Source organism: Macrobrachium nipponense, chromosome 43, assembly GCF_015104395.2.
Source record: "Macrobrachium nipponense isolate FS-2020 chromosome 43, ASM1510439v2, whole genome shotgun sequence".
Classification (NCBI taxonomy): Eukaryota; Metazoa; Arthropoda; class Malacostraca; order Decapoda; family Palaemonidae; genus Macrobrachium; species Macrobrachium nipponense.
This window is the reverse complement of record NC_061104.1, coordinates 44,471,057-44,493,211: the sequence shown is the minus strand read 5'-3', so window position 1 is coordinate 44,493,211 and position 22,155 is coordinate 44,471,057. Positions and strand designations below refer to the sequence as shown.

Genomic DNA, 22,155 nt, shown 5'->3' with positions numbered 1-22,155 from the left:
ACCATCGAAGCCTTCCCTCCTGTATTTTCTTCGATATTTCAACTACCTTTGTTGATCCTCTTATATACTCATTTCTAATCCTATCTTCCCTTGTTACTCCCGACATCCATCTCAACATTCTCATTTCTGCTACATCCGTCTTCTCTGTTTTCCTCATACTTGCTGTTGCTGATCCATATAACATTGCTGGTCTGACCACCGTCCTATGAAACTTTCCCTTCAATTTCAGAGGGACCTTCTTGTCACAGAGGACCCCAGATGCAGACCTCCAGTTACTCCGTCCTGCCTGAATTCGATGTCTCACCTCTTAGTCCATGCTTCCACTATCTTATACTACGTCCACCATCCTCAGTAATACTGAAACACACATATTCGGTTTTTGATCTGCTTATTCTCATTCATCTCTCCTCAAGTGCTACTCTCCACCAACTCCTCCTTCCCCTCTGAACACAACACAATGTCATCCACATATAATACGCACCATGGCACTGCTTCTCTAACATCCCTGGTCATTACATCCATCACGATGTTGAAGATGAATGGGCTAAGCGCTGACCCCTGGTGTAATCCAACTCTTATCTCAAATCCATCCGTCTCTCCAACACTGCTTCTCACTCTAGTATACACATTCCTGTACATCTGAATAATTCTGACATACTTTTCTGACACCATCTTCTCCCTCAAACATCTCCATATTTCTTGCCTTGGCACTCTATCTTTCTTTCCAAAATCTTCAACATGTGAGACATTAGTTTGATACCTCAATAATTACGGCATTCCTGGACATCACCTTTACCTTTAAATATAGGTATCAATATGCTTTCCCGCCATTCTTCTGGTATCTTTTCCTGTTCAAATATTTTTATTGTCAGATCATACAAGATGTCTACCCTTTCCACTCCTAAGGCTTTCCAAACTTCAACTGGGATTAAGTCTGGTCCTGTTGCCTTCCCATTCCTCATTCTTTTTAAGGCTTGTATCATTTCATCCCTAGATATCCCCATTACCATTCCCAAGTTTACTTGTCCATCCTCTCTTACAAGTATTTCATTTTCTTCATTTAGCAGTTGTTCGAAATACTCTTTCCATCTTTTCAGGATGTCTTCTTCCTTTTTTATGATCGTACCATTCCTATCTTTCATTTGCTTAATATGGGTGATGTCCTTTGTTCTTTTATTTCTTACTTTTGACAGTTTGAGCATCTTATTCAACCCTTCCTTGGTTTCCAGCTCATTAAAAACCTCTTCATATGACCTTGCCTTAGCTTGAGCTACCACCCTTTTTACTTCGTTGTTTCTTTCTCTTAATCTTTCTCTGTCTACCTCCAGCTGTGACTCTTCAAATCTCTTCTTCGCCTCCCTTTTACCCTTCACCACTTCCCCCACCACCAGCTCTCCTTTTCCTCCCATACTATTCCAGATGTTTCCCCTAGTATCTCCTTTCCATGTCTTCTAATCACTGATGCATTATGCCTCCACCATTCTCCCACATCTTCAATTCCCAGATCAACCTCTCCCAGCACTCTTCTCCTGAACTCTTTCTTCTTATCATTATCCCTCCCTAACAATTTATACACTTGATTTTCTTTACCCCATTCGTTTTCTTTTCTATTTTCATCTTCGAATCCATACAAAGGAGCCTATGTTGGGGGGCCACGTGGTCACCTGGGATAACTTTGCAATTCCTAACTTCCACCAGCCTTGATCTATTGTAAAGTAGGTAATCTATTTTTGTGCATCTACCGCCACTCCTATATGTTATCAAGTGCTCCCTCTTCTTTTTGAAGAATGTGTTCACTATTGCCATATCAAAAGACATGGCAAAGTCTACTATACTCTCTCCTTCTGGGTTTCTCTCCCCGATCTCATGTCCTCCATGCACACGTTCAACTACATCCTTTTCATTTCCGACATGTCCATTAAAGTCTGCCCCCACTACAATCCTCTCCTGCTCTTCCAGTTCTTGCGTTACCTCACTCATTTCGTTCCAAATGATGTTCATTGTTTCCCCTCTATAACATATCTTCACTCTCATAATGCGGTCATTCTTTCTACTCACTTCCGTCACTGCATTCTTCATTTCCCCCGACAACACTACACCAACGCCATTCCTACCCTGCTCATTTGCTCCACTATAGATCAGCTTGTAGCCATCCCCCAGTTCTTTGGCTTTATTACCCTTCCATCGAATTTCCTGCAAACACAAAATATCCACTCTCTTTACCTCATCAACTCAGCCAACTCTCTTCCTCTTCCTGTCATAGACCCGATATTGAGCTGGCCTATTCTGATCAAATTTAGAGCTCGCTTCTTTAGCTGCACCTGCTCATGATGGAGTAGCCCTTGCCTTGTCACAATATCACAACTCATTTCATTGGTTCTGGTGTGGGTTTTTACGGTCGGATGCCTTCCTGACACCAACCCTCCCTATTTATCCGGGCTTGGGCGGCTAGATTGTCCTAAAATGGAGTACATTAAATAATATACTTATAAGGTACTGAACCAAGCAGTCTATCATGAACACAGTCTGACTGTGTACAATACCGTTAGCACAAACTAGGTCTAAAATGTATTAGATTTCTCTCATTTTGGAAGAATTTTCCAATATTATTAACCAGGAGTCGTTATGGCCATCTAAACAGCACGTTCGTCAATATACTGATCAAACAGTCTTACAATTAATAATAATGGCCTAATTTTTTTTATTCAACTACAATCTGCTCTTCCATTCTACACCAATTCTAAATTATAATGTATTTTACAGATTAAAACAAATTAAGTGTCTATAATCAAATTCTTTCCCATGTCAACGTTCCCGTTGAAGGCAAAACTGGAATAAAACACATTTACAGTAACACCAGAATAAAATTAGCTGGGGAAAACACCGCAGTGGATCCATCATCGTCGCGTGGATCAGCCTTATTCACTCAATATTTAATTGGCAAAACAAGAATACAATTACATCTTTAAGCATATCTCACAAAAGATTGAAGTTTCGTCAACATAATGTGATAGTATATGAAATCCCCATACAAAATAAAATAAGCAAGCATGTGAGGTCTTCGTAAAATATGTTTTCAAGGCAGTTTTGAATCCAATATGGCGGCACCCACGTGAGGTGCCGCTCGTAAGCGCACCAGAGCTTCTCATTCCCAAGGTCATGGTTTGCACTGAAATTCATTTTTACCTTGTAATCGGTGGGTTTATCCTTACTACCATCACAATTGAAACTCCACAGTGTTTATTTGATTGTAATTATACATGTTTTGGTCTTAATTCACTCCAAATTACACTTGAACTACGTTGCGGTTCCTGGTTCCTAAGTGCTCACTCCACAAACAAAGTTGCGGGCAGCACACGAGTACACGGTTTATGAGGTGCAAAGCTTTATTCCCTTAATTGTTTACTTTACTCATTATTTAGTTTAACTTTACTTTGTTACTTCAAAATGTTTCTTTAATTCATGTCTATTATCCCTTTTTTGCAACCAAATTAACCCCGAGAAATTACAGATATTTCTAAAGTAGATACGAGCAGACGATGGCAAAATGACTCATCGTTGCCAATCTAGTGGAGCTTCACACATACGCCAATGCATTTACAAACTGTTTCCATGAATTCTAGTTGTCATAGTAACGCAATAATGATAATATTGCTTTAATATGTAAATATACTACAAATAGATACGCTAATTTCACTTATTTCCCTGGTTTTGTGTAAGTCTTATGCCCAGTTTGGAGGGTAAACACATACCAGTTGGCAACACTGATAAACAATGCCATAGGTACTGTTCACAAGCAAAACTGTTGATATTTGAGTCTTTAATCTAGTTACTTTTTCAACAACGAATGTTTTCAAATTAATAATCATGAATATGTAAAAGAAATTATGCAATTCATGACCTTATACTACCGTTTAACTATTTATTTAGTTAATTATCTAGTGCATGCTTCTTCTTCTTCTTCTACCAAAAATCGTAGTTTCCTTGGATAATTCATGGGTGGAAGTCATTGTTTATGATTTTTGTGAAGAAAGTGCCCCAGCGTCTATGGGTACAAGTGGCGCCAATATTCTAAATATTCAGAGTTGTAAGTAGATACTTTGAAAGCGTCATGGAGGTATGTGTGCACTGTGCAGAGCCAGACTTTCATTAACCTCTGTTTAATCTTAAAATATGCCCTTAATTTCTAACTTTGGAGAAAATACTTACTTCGAAAGGAGTGTAGAGGTCTCGAGCTCTTGCTCTCACCACCAACAACTCATGACTGATGCCCATCTCAGGTGTCAGGACGTGTTAAAGTACTTTTTTGGAGGGTGGCTTCACATGCAGTGGAAACTGGATCCACTAGTCCAGTCGGTTGTTCCACCCAGAGTCAAAGTATATAAGGTCTGCTCAACTCGGCAGTGGGGGCGGAGCTAATACTGTGACTTCAGAAGAGTAACACTGCCCGTGCTTCCCCATTGAATTACTTAAAGAAGCTTTAATTTTTATACATTTAATCCATATCGCATGGTTTTTTTTATAAAATCTTGATAAAACCTGTAAAGAGGTCACATGCTTGATGTTTTTTAATATCCATTCAAAGTATATAGGGTCTGCTCAACTCGGCAGTGGGGGCGGAGCTAATACTGTGATGTCACAAGAATAACACTTTCCGTGCTTCTCCATTAAATTACTTAAAGAACCCTTAGCTTTTATACATTTAATCCATATCGCATGGTGTTTTTCATAAAATCTTGATGATAAAATCTGTAGAGGTCACATGTTTGATTTTTTTTTAAATAGCCATTTTCTCATTTAGTCACCAAGCCTTGTTTTATTGCACAAAATATACCAGTTTGAACGCACATAGCTACTCCAGCTTTCTTCATATGTTTATTCTTTACTTATTTATTTACTTACCTATATACTGGTTTGCTGTATTCTCTTCAAGTCCATTTCTTATAACATGACAACTCTCTCTCTCTCTCTCTCTCTCTCTCTCTCTCTCTCTCTCTCTCAGTTCGTAATATTATCAAGATTTTAAATAATTCTTAAGAAATGTATTTAGTTCTGTCACTGTGTTCATACCTCACTTTGAAAAACAACAACTTTTTTTATGCTAAAGGTTAGAATGATAGATTAATTATATTTTCCAAATCTTATTATGAATACTTATTGTTATGCAATAAATACAAAGAAAATGTGGATACAGGCTGTGTAAAAAATGGCAGTTGCATTTGCACGACTTGACCACAAAAAAGAAAACAATATCAAAAGTATAAGAATTACATCATATACGATATAAGGTATCAAAGGAATAAATGATGAAGAAAATGATACAGGGAACACATTTCCATCAAATTTCTCATTAGCACTTCATAACATAAATATACTTCCGAACACACAAGTTTACATATAACACAAACTGTATACATAAAGGTATTAATTATGCATGCCTCAAACGATTATATTATTTTCGGAAAAAGTACAAAAAGGTCTGGCTGGATGTATCTGATGACGTTTCACAAGGGGCGGGGCTAGATTTCAGATCTCCCACGAACGCTTAATTTGTTTTTTGTTTTTTTTATAATTTTTGCGTGCGTAGATAATATTTTCTGTGCGCGATTATGGGTTTGAAAATAATTGTAATTGTAATGTGTCATATACCAATTGAAAGGGCATTCTTTGTACTTTTACATGGTATATGGCAAAATGTAATAAGATGAAAAATTATGTAAAAAAAAAATTTGGTAAATATTTACAAAAAATTAAAAATGTTTGGTCCGTCTTTGACCTAGAATTCCTCGAAAATTTGTGAGAACACCTATCAATTTTATTTATGCATTATATCGTAAATTTTATCAGCTTTCTAATCCATTTTTCAGTTTCTTTCTATCATCATCCCTTAGTCAGATACGCTACGAAACGTGAATGTTTTAGGTTGACGGATGAAGTAATTGCACTTTTTTGTGTGCGTAGATAATTTTTTCTGTGCGCGCTTGTGGGTTTGAAAGTATTCGTAATTGTAATGTGCTATATATAATTTGAAAGAGCATTCTTTGTACTTTAACGTAGTATACGGCAACATGCAATAAGAGGAAAATTTATGTAAAAAACGCCATCGCAAAAATAGTTATATGAAAATGTTATCGTAAATATAGTTTCATAAAAATATGGTCCTTTTGTAACTGATGACGTTTCACAAGGGGCGGGGATAGGTTTTAGTACCGCCTCGTGAGCAGACCCTGTATACTTTGACTCTGGTTGAATGGTTCCACCTATTAATTAAGTAGCGCAACTTTGACACGTAACTAGGATGACACGCAATTAAAAACCACTGTGCTGTTTTTTAAGCGAAGGAGGTCTATTATTTGGTCGAGATGGATGGATGGCTGGTCTATATTAAGCCAGCACAGGCAAGTGTTGAAGGGTCTAAATGGTATAATGTGGACCTCTGGACTCTTAACTTGCCAACAGTGGCTTCGACCTGCTCGAAGTCATTTTACTCTGCAAATCAGAAGTAATGGGAAATATTCATAACATCCGCTCTACTTTTGGAATATATCCTTCTGCTGTAGGTTTAAAAATGTAAACGTTTGTGGCAATGAGAGTAAGTAGGCCTATACAGTATATCTGTATTCAATTTGTCAATTCGCCTAAACTGTTCAAGAGCACAGCACACGAGAGTCTACCTTCATACACCTAACATGCAAACAAGTCTACTCAAAGAACATATAAAAGCTTTATATACGTCAATCAAGCTTTATATTAGTTATAAAAATGGTACTAGGCTTAGTACAAGCCACTCTTAGTTATCTACCCACCTTTGAAAGCCATGATATTTTCGATCTGACGCTCAACCACAAACACTCCGTAACGTCCTACCTTGGAGATGCGATTTCCCTGCCAAATTGGGCACAGAATCCTCTGGGTATAGAAAATTATGACTTGCACGGAGAACATAAACTAAACGGTTTCACAAGATAACGCAGACTTTCAACAACCGTCTGTGTAGTGTGCACTCCGTTGCGCCTACGCTGTAATGGTAGACGATCTTTAAAATTTTTTATAAAAACAACAAATAACACACAAAAGTACACTTTCTTCAATCTATGATAGCTGCATATTTTTTTAGAATTATGTATTTAGTGCGTTTAATCGATTAGCAGAAGGTTAAGACTAAAATATATGAACGATGAGTTTGTTAATTGCACTACATACGAAAAGTGGTCTTGGTGAAGGCTTAAAAATATTGAGTGATTTCTTATTCCAATAGTTTAACGAATACTTATTAGATAGGATACTTTACCTTTGAAATAAATTTGCAGTTACCTAATGGTGAATTGTACTTAAAACATCCTCACATTTTGTCATTATAACCTTAATTCTTATATCGTTCTCTAAGTGTTTAGTATAAGATAGCATTAGCTATATCAATAGCATTGGATTATTTGCATTCCTTTGTACTTTGATGTTTAAAAATAAACTTAAATGGATTCCGCAGTGTTGGTCAAGTCCACCAGTTTATAAAAAGTCAAAAATTCACCATTATTTCTAATAATTATAATCATTTACGAAATTACATAAATACTGCTTCAGCGTGTTCCAAATATTAATACTACAAATGCACATACCTACACCCCACCCATTATATTGTGTGTGTGTGTGTGTGTGTATATATATATATATATATATATATATATATATATATATATATATATATATATATATATATATATATATATTGCCTAAATTCTCCATCCCGGAGAAGAACGAACTCAGCCATTGAAACCACCAGGTGCATAGTTAACATTTTACTTTTTAGACCAACATCGACATAATTTAACACAACAGAACGACACGGGAAGGTGTTTTATAAGTATCTTCAAGCATCTTGCTTACAAATTTTGCACAATTCAACAAAGAGTTTAAGTAAATACAGAATAACTGTGGCGAAGTTTTTGGCGATTAGCAATTACCTAGTGCCATTTTTTTCCGTTGTGCTGTCAAATGCTAAATGATAAATGCTGATATAGCTTGTGCTCGTTTAAGTTTCATTATTATTATTATTACTTAAATAAACTAGCTTATACTGGCACGGGCTTTTGCCCCTAAATCAACTCGCCAGTGACGCTCTTATCTACGAAAGAGGATCGGTAGACTATAGGATGTAGGCCAAGCGCTGGGCTGTCTGAGGTCATTCAGCGCTGGAAGGGAAATTGACAGTAAAAAGGTTTGAAAGGTGTAACAGGAAAACCTCAAAGCAGTTGAACTATGCATCAAGTGTCAGGAGAGGATGGAAAGTAAGATGAAGAAAGAGAATATGAACGGAGGTAGAGTAAAAGGAACGAAAGTGGCTGTGGCTAGGGGACGAAGCCAAGCTGCTAAGAACCTCAAGTAATGTCTACAGTGCACCGCATGAGGTGCACTGACGGCACTGACCCTCTAAGGAACAAAAGAGGGGACCAGTGATCTGACCTTGAACACCATCCATTGCAGGCTGACCTGTACGCAGGTGCTCTCTTCATCACGACCTCACTGAACGTCCAAGACGACCCGGAGTGGCTCTACCTCAGCATCCTCATCCTGCTAGCCATAGCAGCCATCTTCACCATCGCCGGCGGCCTGACGGCAGTCATCTGGACCGACTTCGTGCAGACCATACTGATGCTTATAGGAGCCTTCATTGTCATGGCGACTTGTGAGTATTCGCGGAGACGTGAGCGGTGCGCTCTTTGAATTTGAGAACTTTGATCTTTGAATTTTAGTTCTTTGAATTTTAAATAATTGAATTTATGGTCTTTGAATTTAAGGTATTTGAATTTATGGTCTTCGAATGAGCGATCTTTGAATTTTAGACGATTGAATTTGCGATCTTAGAATTTAAAATATTTTAATTTGCGATCTTAGAATTTGCTGTCTTTGAATTTAATGTATTTGAATTCTTTAGATTTAAGATATTTGAATTTGCGATATATGCCCTTAGGTGATGTCTGGGATTACCACTAAGCCGAAATTGGTTCTGTCAATTGTCTTAATCCGCTTCATCATTGCCTTAAGGAAGATATTGTCTATATGGTCAGAGTCCTAGCCCATTGAAAAGGTTGATCCTCTTATGTTGTTGTTTTATCAGTGAAGATTCTACCATCTGACATTTGTATCGACAGCTGCTCTTGTATAAAATATATAGTTGTGTATTCTATTTTGCATATACTGTAAGACAATTAGTTTTGCACCACAGGAATGACCAAAGGTATAATCATTTGAAATGTAAACCTAATTTGAAGACATGATCGACTTCTTCAAGTAAGAGCCAACATGTGCTCTAAAATCATTTGACTAAAAATAATATCCAGAGGTCTCCACTTCTTCTACCATTTCAATAATTGTTAGTGGTTGTCGATCACTCGATCCACTTTCATTTCGTAACAAAAACTTCTTATTTCAGCTTTTGTACATAAACACAAATATGTGTGTTGTATACATATAGTTTATGTACTGCATGTATTCACAGTATTCACAAATACTAAGCTATATTTATATTGTTTAATATGTAATCCACTATACCGGGGCAATCACGAACACCCTAAGGGAATTATAATTGATATAGGATGTCTGAACTGGACAAATTTCGAAACAAGACCCGATTTAGAAGCAAAGACAGACAGTAGTAACTTAGGTCAGCTGAAAACTCATCAGTTACAATTCCCCCTGGGCGTATATTCCCATGGTATAGCGAATCTGAAGCAATTCGTTATTTTTGGTTGATTATTTGTGAATATCAAAAACTTGCGCATGTAAACATAACAAAAATTCAGGATGATAAAATGTTTGTAATGTAATATATAATAAAAAAAAATGTACAGCATGATGATTAACAGCACTAACGCCTCCTGGTCTACATCAGCATTTGGGGCAGTGGGCGGTTACGAAGCCCTGGTGGAGAATTACTTCAATGCCGTTCCGAATGTGACCGTCAAGGACTGTGGCAATCCACCCGATTACGCGATGCATTTCTTCCGGTCGTTGGTCCCTGGGGAATCGGACCTGCCCTGGACGGGCATGCTCTTCGGCGTGACCATCTCGGGCATTTGGTATTGGTGCACTGATCAGGTGAATGGGAGAGCTAAGCCTTAGAGATGCGGAAACAGTAGATGGGCGGAATTACGGGGTGCCCCAATAAAAACCCAGGAAATTTGGTACAAATTACTTAATTGCTGGAAAATGTGAATAGTTGTTAACAGAAACATTGTTCAAACAACAAAAACACAAATGTTAGATGTGATGTTCAAAATGCTTTCTGTGGGTAGGTGTTGCACAGTACATGGACGAACTAGCCAACTTCCAGTCGCCCTTTGGATGACTTCAAGCGGGATATTGTTCCAAGCTTCTGTTAGCAGAGTTTTTAAGTACGTATTGTAGTATGTCTGCTGTGACCTCTCTCCTCTGTAACCGAAATTGATGTAACAGTAAACCCCACTTCGTAAAATTCATTACGCTAAGATCTAAAACTTTTTGAGGGCCATACATTAGGTTCAATGAGGATAGGCAACAGTGTGTAGAACACATAATGTAAATCTAAAATTTCCTGGTTTTTTCTTATTTTGCGTGGCACCCTGTAGATGTAATTTGGGCTTAGTCAGTCTTTGGTTTTCTTTCCTTTTTTTGTCCTTCTGGCATTATGTGAAATTACGCAGCACATGTTTTTCGTATATCGCATTGATGTCGCCTATTCAATTACACGTGGGTATGAGCCTGACCACGGAAAGTATTGTCAATTTTGTAGATGCCCTTTTGCTATTTCACTTGTAATGATTTCTCAACTGAAACTCACTCGCACTGGTAAAAAACTGAACATTAAATTACATACTTTTCCATCCAAATTCAATAATAACATATGTCGGCTTTGGAGACTTTTAAAGATTCATTTAATTTTGCTATAATTCTGTAACATTCGTTTTGCTTTGTTACAAGCAGTAGATTTCATGACGACAAGCACTCCCATTGAGGACAACTATACGCAAGGCGTGATCTTAATGAATTAGTTCAGCCGTGAACAGATATCTCCATAATTAACACCTACTATAACCGCGTATGATCCTCCTTCGTCTACTTTTGTAGCTAATATTTGTTATTATATTCCTTGACTGATTATTCTTTCTGTAGACACTTCCTTCTATCTGCTTCGTATCTACATACCAAATACTTAGGTGGACGAGTCTCTTCAAATAACACGTGTTATGTTTTTTCTTCCTTAAACTAAATTGCATGGCTTTGTGCTTTAACTCATGAGTGTATGTACGTGTGTGTACCTTTGTCTGGCATTAATTTGGAAGCTGCTTTTGACGTGAGATATCTACCTGAGGTCAGTCATCCTTGAGATCTCTATCAGAGGTCACCTGTTCATCCTTGAGATTTCTATCGGAGGTCACCTGTTCCAGAACGTGATCTTCGTATTCTCTCCTTCAGCACATCTGTCCTCGTTACTTCTCAACCGTTCATCATTGCCTCATGATCACCAGTTCTGTCGACACTCCTTTATCTTCACTTCTCTGACGCTAAGGCCATGGCCACAAACATCAGACACCAGACACCACAACAGCCAGCTAGGCAGTTCCTCCTCCTCGTCCTCCTTTCTGATACCTCTTGCCCATCATCGCCAGCTCTCGGTGCAGTCGGTGGCTATGAGAAGCTCGTAACCGATTACTTCGAAGCCTCTCCTTCAGTCAAGACATACGACCAGAACAACCACACGTGTCCGGATAACTACCCGCCGGCGTATGCACTGAACCTGTTCCGGCCAATCGTCGGGTCTGACCTCCCTTGGCCTGGAGTGGTCTTTGGCCTCAGCATTGGGTCCATTTGGTACTGGTGCACCGATCAGGTATCTAGAAAGCGCGTACACATACACATACAGCATCTGAATATGTAAACATACAAACTCAGGCAGGTAAACAGTTTGTATGATGGCATGCTTCAAAGTCAGTGAATAGTGTAGTGTGAACTGCTTTCTGCCTTTTCTATTCTGTTGGGTTGGCTTGTAGATGCATAAGCATATCATACATATGTCTTCCTATTGCAGTAGTATCAGTCCAAATTTAGTGAGCTTTTGAACAGCTCATTTTGTTTTTTAGAATTTTTCTAAATTTCTTGGTTCTTACTATATTACTAAAAGTTTTCAGAATTTTAGCCACTTTTGAGACTGGTGTTCTCTGTACTAGATGCTAATGTAAAAAATAATAAATTGAGTATGTTTGAAGAACAACATTCAACGAACACTGATAAATATTAGTAAGAATTGATGGCTTGCACATTGTTTGATTTCTGTAAAACTGTTTTAGAATTTATGTTACAGGCATTGTGAAAGTATCAGTATTTCTAATAGCATGTCACTGTCCATCAATATTTTAAAATTCTGTAACAGAGCAGACAACACCACACTTCACAATAACCTCCATGACTGCCATTTTCTCTTCCAGGTCATCGTGCAGAGGGCCCTCTCCAGCAAAAACATGATCCACGCCAAAGCCGGCTGCTTACTGGCCGGGTCCATCAAATTCCTGCCTCTCTTCCTCCTGGTATTTCCAGGAATGGCTTCGAGGATCCTGTACACCGATCAGGTTGCCTGTGTCGCCCCCGAAGAGTGCGTCAAGTACTGCGGTGCTGAAACCGGCTGCACCAACATCGCCTACATCTTGCTGGTGCTGGATTTGCCCCAAGGTGAGTGGAGCCGTCGCATTCTCCTTTCGTCACCAAACTGTGATGGGAATAGAATATTGAACAGAATGCAGAATTTAGGGCAAAGGCCAAGCACTGGGGTCAATGAGGTCTTTCAGAACCGAAACTAAAACTCACGGTAAATTGGTTACAAAGGTGTAACAGGAGGAAAACCTCACTGTTGCACTATGAATCAATTGTTAGGTTAGAAGAGGGTGGAAAGTAAGATGGAAGAAAGAGAATATGAATAGAGATACAGTAAAAAGAATGAAAGGGGTTGCAGCTAGGGGCCCAAGGGATGCTGCAAAGCACCTTAAGTATTGCCTACAGTGCACTGTGAGAGATGCACCGACAGCACTTCCCCCAAGGGGGTTTCCTGTAAAGGGTGGGGGGAAAGGGTGACTAAATCCCTTTGGACACTCAAACTTTGCAGTGTCTCTTCAGTTCCAGATGCATTGCTTTCTGCCTTTTAATTTCACCTGCTTGCCTTAACCTCCTCTTCCTTAGTTGTCCAACTTCTTTATGTTCACCTTACTATATTTCCTGTGTCATTTAAGAGCAATTCGTTCAGGTGAGCCCTGTGACCTTCCAGAGGTCTTCTTAGGCATCATTCTCATAGCCGCCTTCAAGAGTTACATGTTCAGTTTATTTTCCTCAGTTTCAAAGGCTTCAACAAAAACACTGTTAACATGACAAAACCATACATTTCGATTGACAATACCTCAATCCTAATTAGAATTTAAATGTTTTCAAAAGAAATACATGGTTCTGTCGTGTTAATACGGTTTTCATGGTCCTTTTGAACTTCACAGAACACTGTTAGATTATAGTATGAAGGACATTTATGCTGAAGTTCAATTTCATGCTTTTGCCGCCTCTATCTGAGATACATACCTTAGGGTGACCATCTCATGTACGCAAGTGTCTACAGAAGATCAGTTTATTAAACCCCATTAACCTCCCACTCCTGTTTTCCCATCCGCTCATTTCCGTGTCATTGTCGTCTAATTTCCTCAACCTCCCCCTCTTCTTCTTCTCCTTCTCTCCCTCCCAAAAGGTCTCTCAGGGCTGATGCTGGCCGTGATGATGGCTGCCCTGATGTCATCCCTGACCTCTGTCTTCAACTCGGCCTCCACCATCTTCACCATCGACATATGGACCCGCATCCGGAGGCAGGCTACAGAGATGGAGCTCCTGATCGTAGGACGCTCGTTCGTCCTGGTCCTCGTCGTCATCTCTGTCATTTGGATTCCAGTCATCCAGTAAGTTCGATGAAGCCACACCATAACCCAGATCCTTCTCACAGAATAAAACCTTGAAGTGTTTAAGGCGTTGGTTGATTGAAGGTTTAGATGATGCAGATTTGGTTAAGGTTATGATGATGTAGAATGGATCAGTCAAGATGGTGTAAAATGCGTTAAGGCTAAGATAGTGATGGGATTAAGGTCAAGATCGTGCATACTGGGTTATGATCAACATGTCATAGATTGAGTTAAGGTTAAGATGATGTAGACTGGATTAAGGTCAAGTTGGTGAAGATTGGGTCAAGGTTAAGATGATGTAGACTGGATTAAGGTCAAGTTGGTGAAGATTGGGTTAAGGTTAAGATGATATAAACTGACCTCAGCAAGTAGCAACCTTTAGCTCCGGATGACTGCAACTTTTTCCATTCCGTTAGCTGAATGCTTCACCTTATTCAGAAACCAGATATGTAACATAATTGGCCTGTTGTTCCTTCTCGTTTCAGGAGTTCGCCCAATTCGCAGTTATTTGTTTACATTCAGAGCATCTCATCCTTCCTTTCGCCTCCTGTTTGTGCTGTCTATCTCCTTGCCATATTCTGGAAGCGCACAAACGAACCAGTAAGTATGGGTCCTGATGGCTTGCACAAAAGAAACTTTTTTTTTAACCATCGTTTTATTTACGACTGATGAACGGCATTTAATATCGAATACATCTTTCACTGGTTTAGTTCACAGTTTTTTATGCTGTTGCTTTATGCTGTTGCTTTTGATTAAGCTGGCCTTAAGCCTGCACGGGCTATTACCCATAGAGCAGCCCATAGTACCATGCAAGAATGTGATTAGGTTTTAACATAATTATAGAGAAAATTTCTTTTGTTGTGTATGGGGTTCTTTGAAATGGCTGCATTATGGCCTTTTCTTCATTTTTGCTTTCGTTTTGTATGTATTTATGTATATAGCTTTGTTTATGTACTTGCCATGTGCATGCCATGTGTTTGTTTGTTTGTATGGGATTGTTACATTGCATAAAACCAGTAGTTATTCAGCAAAGGGACCAACGGCATTATGTGACTTCTGAACCACGTCTAGAGTGAACTTCTATCACCAGAAATGCACATCTCTAACCCCTCAATGGAATTCTGAGAATTGAACTCGCGGCCACCAAGGTGGCAGGCCAATACCATACCGACCATGCCACTGAGGCACTTGCATGCTGTGTGTAAACATTACTGTTCAGGATCCTTCCACAACTAGTGTATGTGTGAGAGAGAAACACCCGAGCCTAGCCATGATCATTCATCTCTACATCTTACAAAGGAATTTAATTTGACTTCCTTTAAAGAAGATGGCCTTTTATAACCTTGAAGATTTTATATTCTTTGACTTGACTGAACATAGAATTTAGGCCGAAGGCCAAGCACTGGGACCTATGAGGTAAAAGGTTTGAAAGGTGTAACAGGAGGAAACCCTTGCAGTTGCAATATGAATCAACTGTTAGGAAAGGGTTAAAAGTAAGATGGAAGAGATTATGAAAGGAGGTAGTACAGTGAAAGAAAAGAAAGGGGTTGCAATTGGGGGCCAAAGAACCTTAAGTAATCCCTACAATGCACCGCATGAGGTGCACTGACAGTACTACCTCTTTGCCGACTTTCACATATAAAAGCATGGATCCTTTGCACTCTTTGCATCTGCAGAGCCAGGCTCTTCACATATACAAAATGGTCCTTTTCAGCTCTCAAGTGTATGAAACATTCACTGGTGAAGGTCACTACAAATATTATTATCATTCATATAACAGACTGGTTTAATCAACTTTATAGTTTTTCTAATATTCATGTTAAACTACATTGAATTGACTGATTTCAGAGACCAAAATAGTATTGCGTTTTAGACCCAGCAGTCATAAACGTAAGGGGAAAGAGGAAAAAATGGAGTGCTTATGACTTACCTTGAGTTTATGGGATTGTTTTACACTTGGAAGGTCGCCAGAAAACTCAGCAAGTTAATCTAAATTACATTTATTTACAAATAAAACATTGAATGGCCTGAGATAAAGGCAAGGCATATAGGCCACGTGGAAAGAACGCTGTGTACTGTCTGGATTACTCTTATCATTCCCAATATGAAAAAATGGCTGAGTTCAACTTCTACTGCAAAGCTGGTTTCCAAATTTCAGTTCTCAGGTAATAAAAATGCTTGTAAGGAGACAGGGGGCACGGAGCCGGTAGTGGCAATCTGGAAATGAATCCCAAATTACACAACATAAAAACAAGGAATTCGTCACATAATATTTATGTCTAACGCACTATAGAGGGAATTTATCCTTAATCACACACATTGGGAGAACTCTAGTGCTTAAAGCAAATGACTCAATGAAGATTTTTGTTTATCTGGGAAGATCACAAATGTAGCATGCGGCCGCTAGGTAGAAAGGAACAAAGAGAGGTTTGTTTTGAGAAGTAGGAATTTGAATCGGAAAATGTGGGAGAGTTTATTTGACTCGGAGTAAAAGAAACTGGCAATATGAATGTAACTCAAGACTTATCTGGGTGCCTTATGGAGAGTAATTTGGAGAGGATGGCTTCGGCTTTGTCCGAGTTTAGGGCACGCCAGTCATCGCCTTTGTTTAGGCCTATGGGCAGGCAGGATCGGACGTCTGTCCGTTTCAAGAGACTGAGCTGGACTGAGGACGAGATCAGGTGCGAATCCTGGGCGTTGGGGTAGCTTTTCCTCCGTGTTGGCAGGTCATTCTGGAAACAGATATACGGCCAGCAGAAGAGTCACAGGATAAGGGATCTTATGAGTAGGCCTAAGAAGTACCTAACTAGCTACACACTCCCCATGTGATATGTCCATAATGCTTAACGAATTTGCATTCCCCCACTATTATGACTGGTGCCAGAAATGACTATGTCTGGCCTGTTCTGAGTTTCCCTCCTAAAGTCAGCTGATGATAGGAATAAGATGGCTGCCGTTTCTAGCTAATTTCATTCTATAAATACTGGAGAGACGAGGCAATCTATAAATGTAATAGGCATGACAGCAAATTACAGTTTTTAACAAATATCTACAGAAAAGTTGCTTTATGTAATGATATATTATATGGAATTATATAAAAACTTCACTATATCATTTAATACCTTTAATCAATGGTAAACCAATATATTTTACTCATTCAGGCATAATACTGGTGAATTTAGATACCACAATAACAATATACTTGACCAATTCAAGAACATTACTGGCCAATACAGATACCAAACAAATATATTTGACTCACTCCAGTGTATTCCTGGTTCAGCGTTGATACCAAACTGGTCAATACACTTGGCAACGTGGATATCCAACCAATATCTGCCATATTCAGGCACATTTCTTCTCAACAAGCTCAGCATATTCAGAATACTACTAACTAAGATATCGAAGTGCTAACTTTCCTTTTATTCTTTGGCAGGGCGCCTTCTGGGGTCTTCTCATCGGCCTAGTCATTGGCCTCTTCCGATTTGCCATCGAGTTCGCATACACAGTCCCCACGTGCGGTCGTAAGTTGCTCTCCCTCTATTTTTTGCCATGAGTCAGAGTTGCTTACTATACTAGCAAAATGCTGTATCTTACTTTTAGGTCATGTTGGCTATCATCGCCAAGAAGGGGATTCACTTGATGGTAAGTCTCGGCGTGTTTTGTTTGGGTGTTGCATGTCACTGTAGAATGGTTGCAAATTTAGATATGTCATCGTCATAGTTATCCTCGCTTACAACGGCCATGAGAGACGAGGGGCTTCTGCAATAATCGGTCGCCTGAAGGTTATTTATCAAAGTTAGTACTGTTGCTTTTTCCTTAAAATTACTGCTGTTGTTTTTTCATCAAAATTAGTATTGTTGTTTTTTCCTAAAAATTAGTACTGTTGTTTTAATGAAAGGATGGGGATGTCATTATAAAAGTGTTTATTAATGTAACAATCTATGATAAGAATCCTTCATGAACTCTAATTACAAACTCAAAATTTGTTTAACTAAGATATTCACCCTAACATCCCTTTCATAATATGAACAGTAGCATTGTTCAACGACCCTTCACCAAGAAATTGTACGATAGAGTCGAAATCTGCACCACTGGAGATATCACTGGAACCACCTTCCAGTCTCGCAAAATCCGAAGAGCTTGAATGACATCGCAGTGTTTTCTTTCCAGAGGACAAACCAGACCCACGACCGGAATGGATCCGCGTTCTCGTCGATAACGTTCACTACCTCCACTTCGGGTGCATCTTGCTGGTCATCAGCTTGGTGGTCACGATCGTGGTGTCTCTGCTGACTGAGCCCATTCCGGATAAGTGTGTGAGTATTTCGGGGAGCTGAAGGACTGTTTTGATGAGGCAGAAGCTCTGTATGAAATGAGACAATGGGATGGTGACAAACAATGGGTTGTTGGAGCAGAGACCTTGTATATAAAGGGAATGAGGCTGAGTTTGCTGGACCAGAAGCTTTGCATACAAGGGAAGTAAAAGATTAAGTTGCTAGACCAAAGCTTTGCATACAAAGGGAATGAGAGACTGTATTGCTTGGCCAGAAGCCTCTCATATAAGGTGAATGAGATTGGGATACTGCATCAGAAGCCTCCTTACAAGGGTAATGAGGGACCTGGTTGCTTGGCCTGAAGCCTTAAATACAAGGGGAAAGAGAGAGCGGGTTGCTGCACCTGAAGCCTTGCATATAAGGGTTATGAGAGATTGGGTTGCTGGGTCAAAAACCTTGCATACAAGGGCAATGAGAGAGAGTGAGAGGTGGGGTGGGTAAATATTTCTGGAAAGTGTACAAGTATTTCTAATTTTTAGCAGATCTTCTGCTGCCTTCCTACTTTTGCCATTTTATGATCTATAAGAGAGAATTTTTTTTAAAAAACTGATAAAATATTACGCCAATCACAGAGAGAAACCACTCTTAACACTTTAGCTATTCTGTAAAGATTCTATTCTCTTGTGTAATAGGAGGCTATAATTCCCCCTAATGTGAGGCAAATTTCTCCTGGAGTTATTCAGTCGGTTAGCACTAAATTGTCAACAGGCTTTGCAATTCATTCGATCCACTGAGATAACGTTACTGCCACTTCAGTAACCATTTATTGTATTAAAAGTTATTTCTTGCCTAAAGTTACCTATCAGTAACATACTCCTAAAACTACTATTAGTATTCGTGATCAGACATTCACATGGAACAAGCCTGTAATGACCCTATACATGCAAACAAGCTCTATACAAAACGCAATGTCCACATGGGAAAAACAATATGGCCAAGAAAATAAAATTACTATAGCGAATATCAGTAAAAGAAAGGCATACTTCTAATAAAATCCCCCTAACCAGCTCCACCGACTGACTTTCTGGACGAAGGGCAGCAAAGAAGTCCGAGTTTCCATCCGAGAGTGGCGTAACGAGAGGCAGCCTGACGCCGACACAAACAAACTTCACCTCGAGGATACCACGAGTGTCTCAAACAGGAGCAGTGTCAGTGCAGGTCAGGTTCTTTTTGGCAGCTTTCAGCGGGTTTGAGAGTGGTGAACTCGAGCCTAACTATGCGATACATAAAAAGTAGAAATTTTGAGAGCGTTCAGGATGAGATGACTAGAATGTTGAAGTGACAGGATTCAAGAAGGCTAAAGACTTTAAGTGCATCCAAACTGCAGTAAAATGTGTCACAAGTTAACGACTTATCACCAGTATCCTAATCAGTGCTTCACATGAATATCCACCATTTGTGAAATGTATTCTACTCTTATGTTCACTGACTTTTCAACTAGTTTGTGATAAGTGTACAATAAGTCGGTGATGTGTTTTAATAACAAACGTTATTTGTGTCTATGACAAGTTTTACTATGGTGGGAATGCACATCTTGGCGGTTAGAATTTTACAGGAAGAAGCTCCTAGGTGGGTGAGGCCTGAGTAAGTCAAAATGTCATAGCAAAAATCTCCAAGAGAGTTGGGTCTATATACGTATGTTGGGATAAGAAGCTCCGTGAGATGTGAAACTTATGCTGGTGAGAATGTTCGGATAGAAGTTTTGTGATGATTAAGCCTTTGATTTATAGAGTGTCACAGCAAGAAGCTCTTGGAGTTGTGAGGTTTAACACCAAAAAAATATTAGGGTAGAAGTTTTGAGAAAAACTCCGAGATGGGAAGAGGCCTACGATGGTATGAATGTTGAAGGAGGGAGATTCAAAAGGGAAGAATTCTGGCAAGGGAATGATATTAATCAAGAAGGGCGAGATATCCGAACTGAAAGATTTCCACTAGTTGAACCACAGTTTTTGGACATGCTTCTAAAGAATAAGAGAGTAAATAGAAAAGTTGAAGTCGCAGGTCATTTTCTTTAAAGTGTACTTTGGTAAAATGTCAAGCTAATGCAGATGAAATATGCTAATGCGAACATAACACTTCAGTCAGATCTTTAATGGTGATTATACAAGCAATCAATGTTATTTTCAATAATCCATTGTTAACTTACAAAATGATTAATATACAGAAGTTTAGTTTATCAAATAATTCATTAAATTCAAAGAGCATTGCCCTCTTGCACTATCTTCTTCATAGTTCATTCAGTTAAGTTTGGGTAGGTGTAAGTAAAGGACTTAGAACAGGATTGAGGAAGGTTGAGAGTAAAAAGGTTAGGTGTAACAGGATGAAAACCTCGCAGTTGAACTTGGAAACAATTGTTAGGAGAGGGTGGTAAGTGAGATGGAAGTCAGTAAATATGAATGGTGGTACAGTAAAATGCATGAAAGGGGTTGTAGCTAGGGGTCGAAGGGAAGCTGCAAAGAACCTTAAGTGCCCTGCATGAAGTGCACTGACAGCACTACCCTCCTACAGGGCAGGATAGGATTGATGCCCAGCCTTGGAAAAAAAAAAAACACTTGCACAAGACCCAAAGGGTTTGGCACAATGTGCAGTGCATCATTACAGGCTGTAAAAGCTACAAAGTTAGTGAGAGAGATATTGGACAAGAATAGATTTTAGGGGATTTTTGAGAGTTTGTGGAAGGCGGCTCAAAGTAGGTGCAAGGGTGAAGCTCTCTAGACAGCAGAAGGACAGGGGCTGACTCAACTGCATCTGTCTCTCCCCACAGCCGACCCAGCATGGAAGCGAGCCTTGTTCACCATTTGTGGAGTCAGCAAATCCAGTATGGAAGAAGCTGCAGACCCTGATGACGAGTTGACAGCGGAGGAAAAGGCTCAGCGAGCAGCAGAATTTTTGGAAGAGAAGAGACCGTGGACGAAGTGAGTAGAGTATCCTCTTCAATGAGTCAAATTATGCTGTTATTCTTTCTAAAGATAAAAACAACCCCATGTTGTGTTCCCGTCTTCACTGCAATTTAATGAAATTAAATATAAATACTTACAGAAACAGATGACACAGGAAATCATGCATTTAGGCAAGAATCTTTTTAGGGGAATCTTGTCAGCCTTTCTTTTCTGACACTTGCTATTTTTTCTTCCAAAACAGCATTGTTGACGGATGCGCAATCTTCCTGATGGCAGCCGCCTCGTTCCTTTGGGGATTCTACGCGTAGCGAAATAAATCTTTTATAGATGGCCAGATGCAGCTTGTGAAAGCGTGTGAAGGTTTGCCATGAAAACGCTTATCTGCAATCTGCATCTCTTTGTGTCCTTTCTGAACCAGCATCAGGGACTCTGTGTTTAAGTTTGTTCTGTCAGTGTTTGGCTGTTGGAGTGTATTCTCTCCTTTTCTTTAACTAAAATATAAATCTCAGTTGTGTCTTCGAATTCTTTTAACATAAGATGATATATGTTCTTTTCTCTATATTGCTTTAGTATTCAATCCTAGTTAAGTTTATGTGTAATTTTAAGGGATATTTTATGGCGTCTGGGTAACAAGTACGACTCGATTATAAATAAGTCAATATTTCATTCAAAAATGGAGTATTGTCCTAACTAATATATATATATATATATATATATATATATATATATATATATATATATATATATATATATATATATATAGTAAAATGTCCTTTTAGAATGGACGTTTTTCGCCTGAATATGTAAAAGTTACGAAGTTATCGAGCAATGACCGTACCACCCTGTGACATCAAGTTCTAGCATCGGCTCTTGTAAATATTTCATTAATGAGAATTTATTTTGATCAATAAATATGCCTTCGTACAGTCGTCTGTGATAATCCCAATTCCTTGGATC

At 39.0% G+C, this 22,155-nt stretch overlaps 1 protein-coding gene across 2 annotated transcripts in view; it reads left to right on the top strand.

The window, feature by feature from the left end:
• Positions 1-21,712, top strand: part of LOC135213703 (sodium/glucose cotransporter 4-like) — a 40,277-nt gene extending 18,565 nt beyond the window's left edge. Inside the window, exons 5-14 of one of the 2 annotated variants that reach the window (XM_064247804.1) lie at positions 8,482-8,683; positions 11,646-11,866; positions 12,462-12,702; positions 13,757-13,961; positions 14,447-14,561; positions 17,398-17,485; positions 18,135-18,280; positions 19,306-19,456; positions 21,063-21,213; positions 21,440-21,712. In XM_064247804.1, the coding sequence (XP_064103874.1) occupies positions 8,482-8,683; positions 11,646-11,866; positions 12,462-12,702; positions 13,757-13,961; positions 14,447-14,561; positions 17,398-17,485; positions 18,135-18,280; positions 19,306-19,456; positions 21,063-21,213; positions 21,440-21,506 (1,587 nt within the window). In that variant the 3' untranslated portion in view covers positions 21,507-21,712. Of the gene's footprint in view, positions 1-8,481; positions 8,684-9,889; positions 10,096-11,645; positions 11,867-12,461; positions 12,703-13,756; positions 13,962-14,446; positions 14,562-17,397; positions 17,486-18,134; positions 18,281-19,305; positions 19,457-21,062; positions 21,214-21,439 lie in introns of both variants that reach the window. The other variant, XM_064247805.1, reaches the window with a different exon arrangement.
• Positions 21,713-22,155: the final 443 nt, after the last annotated feature.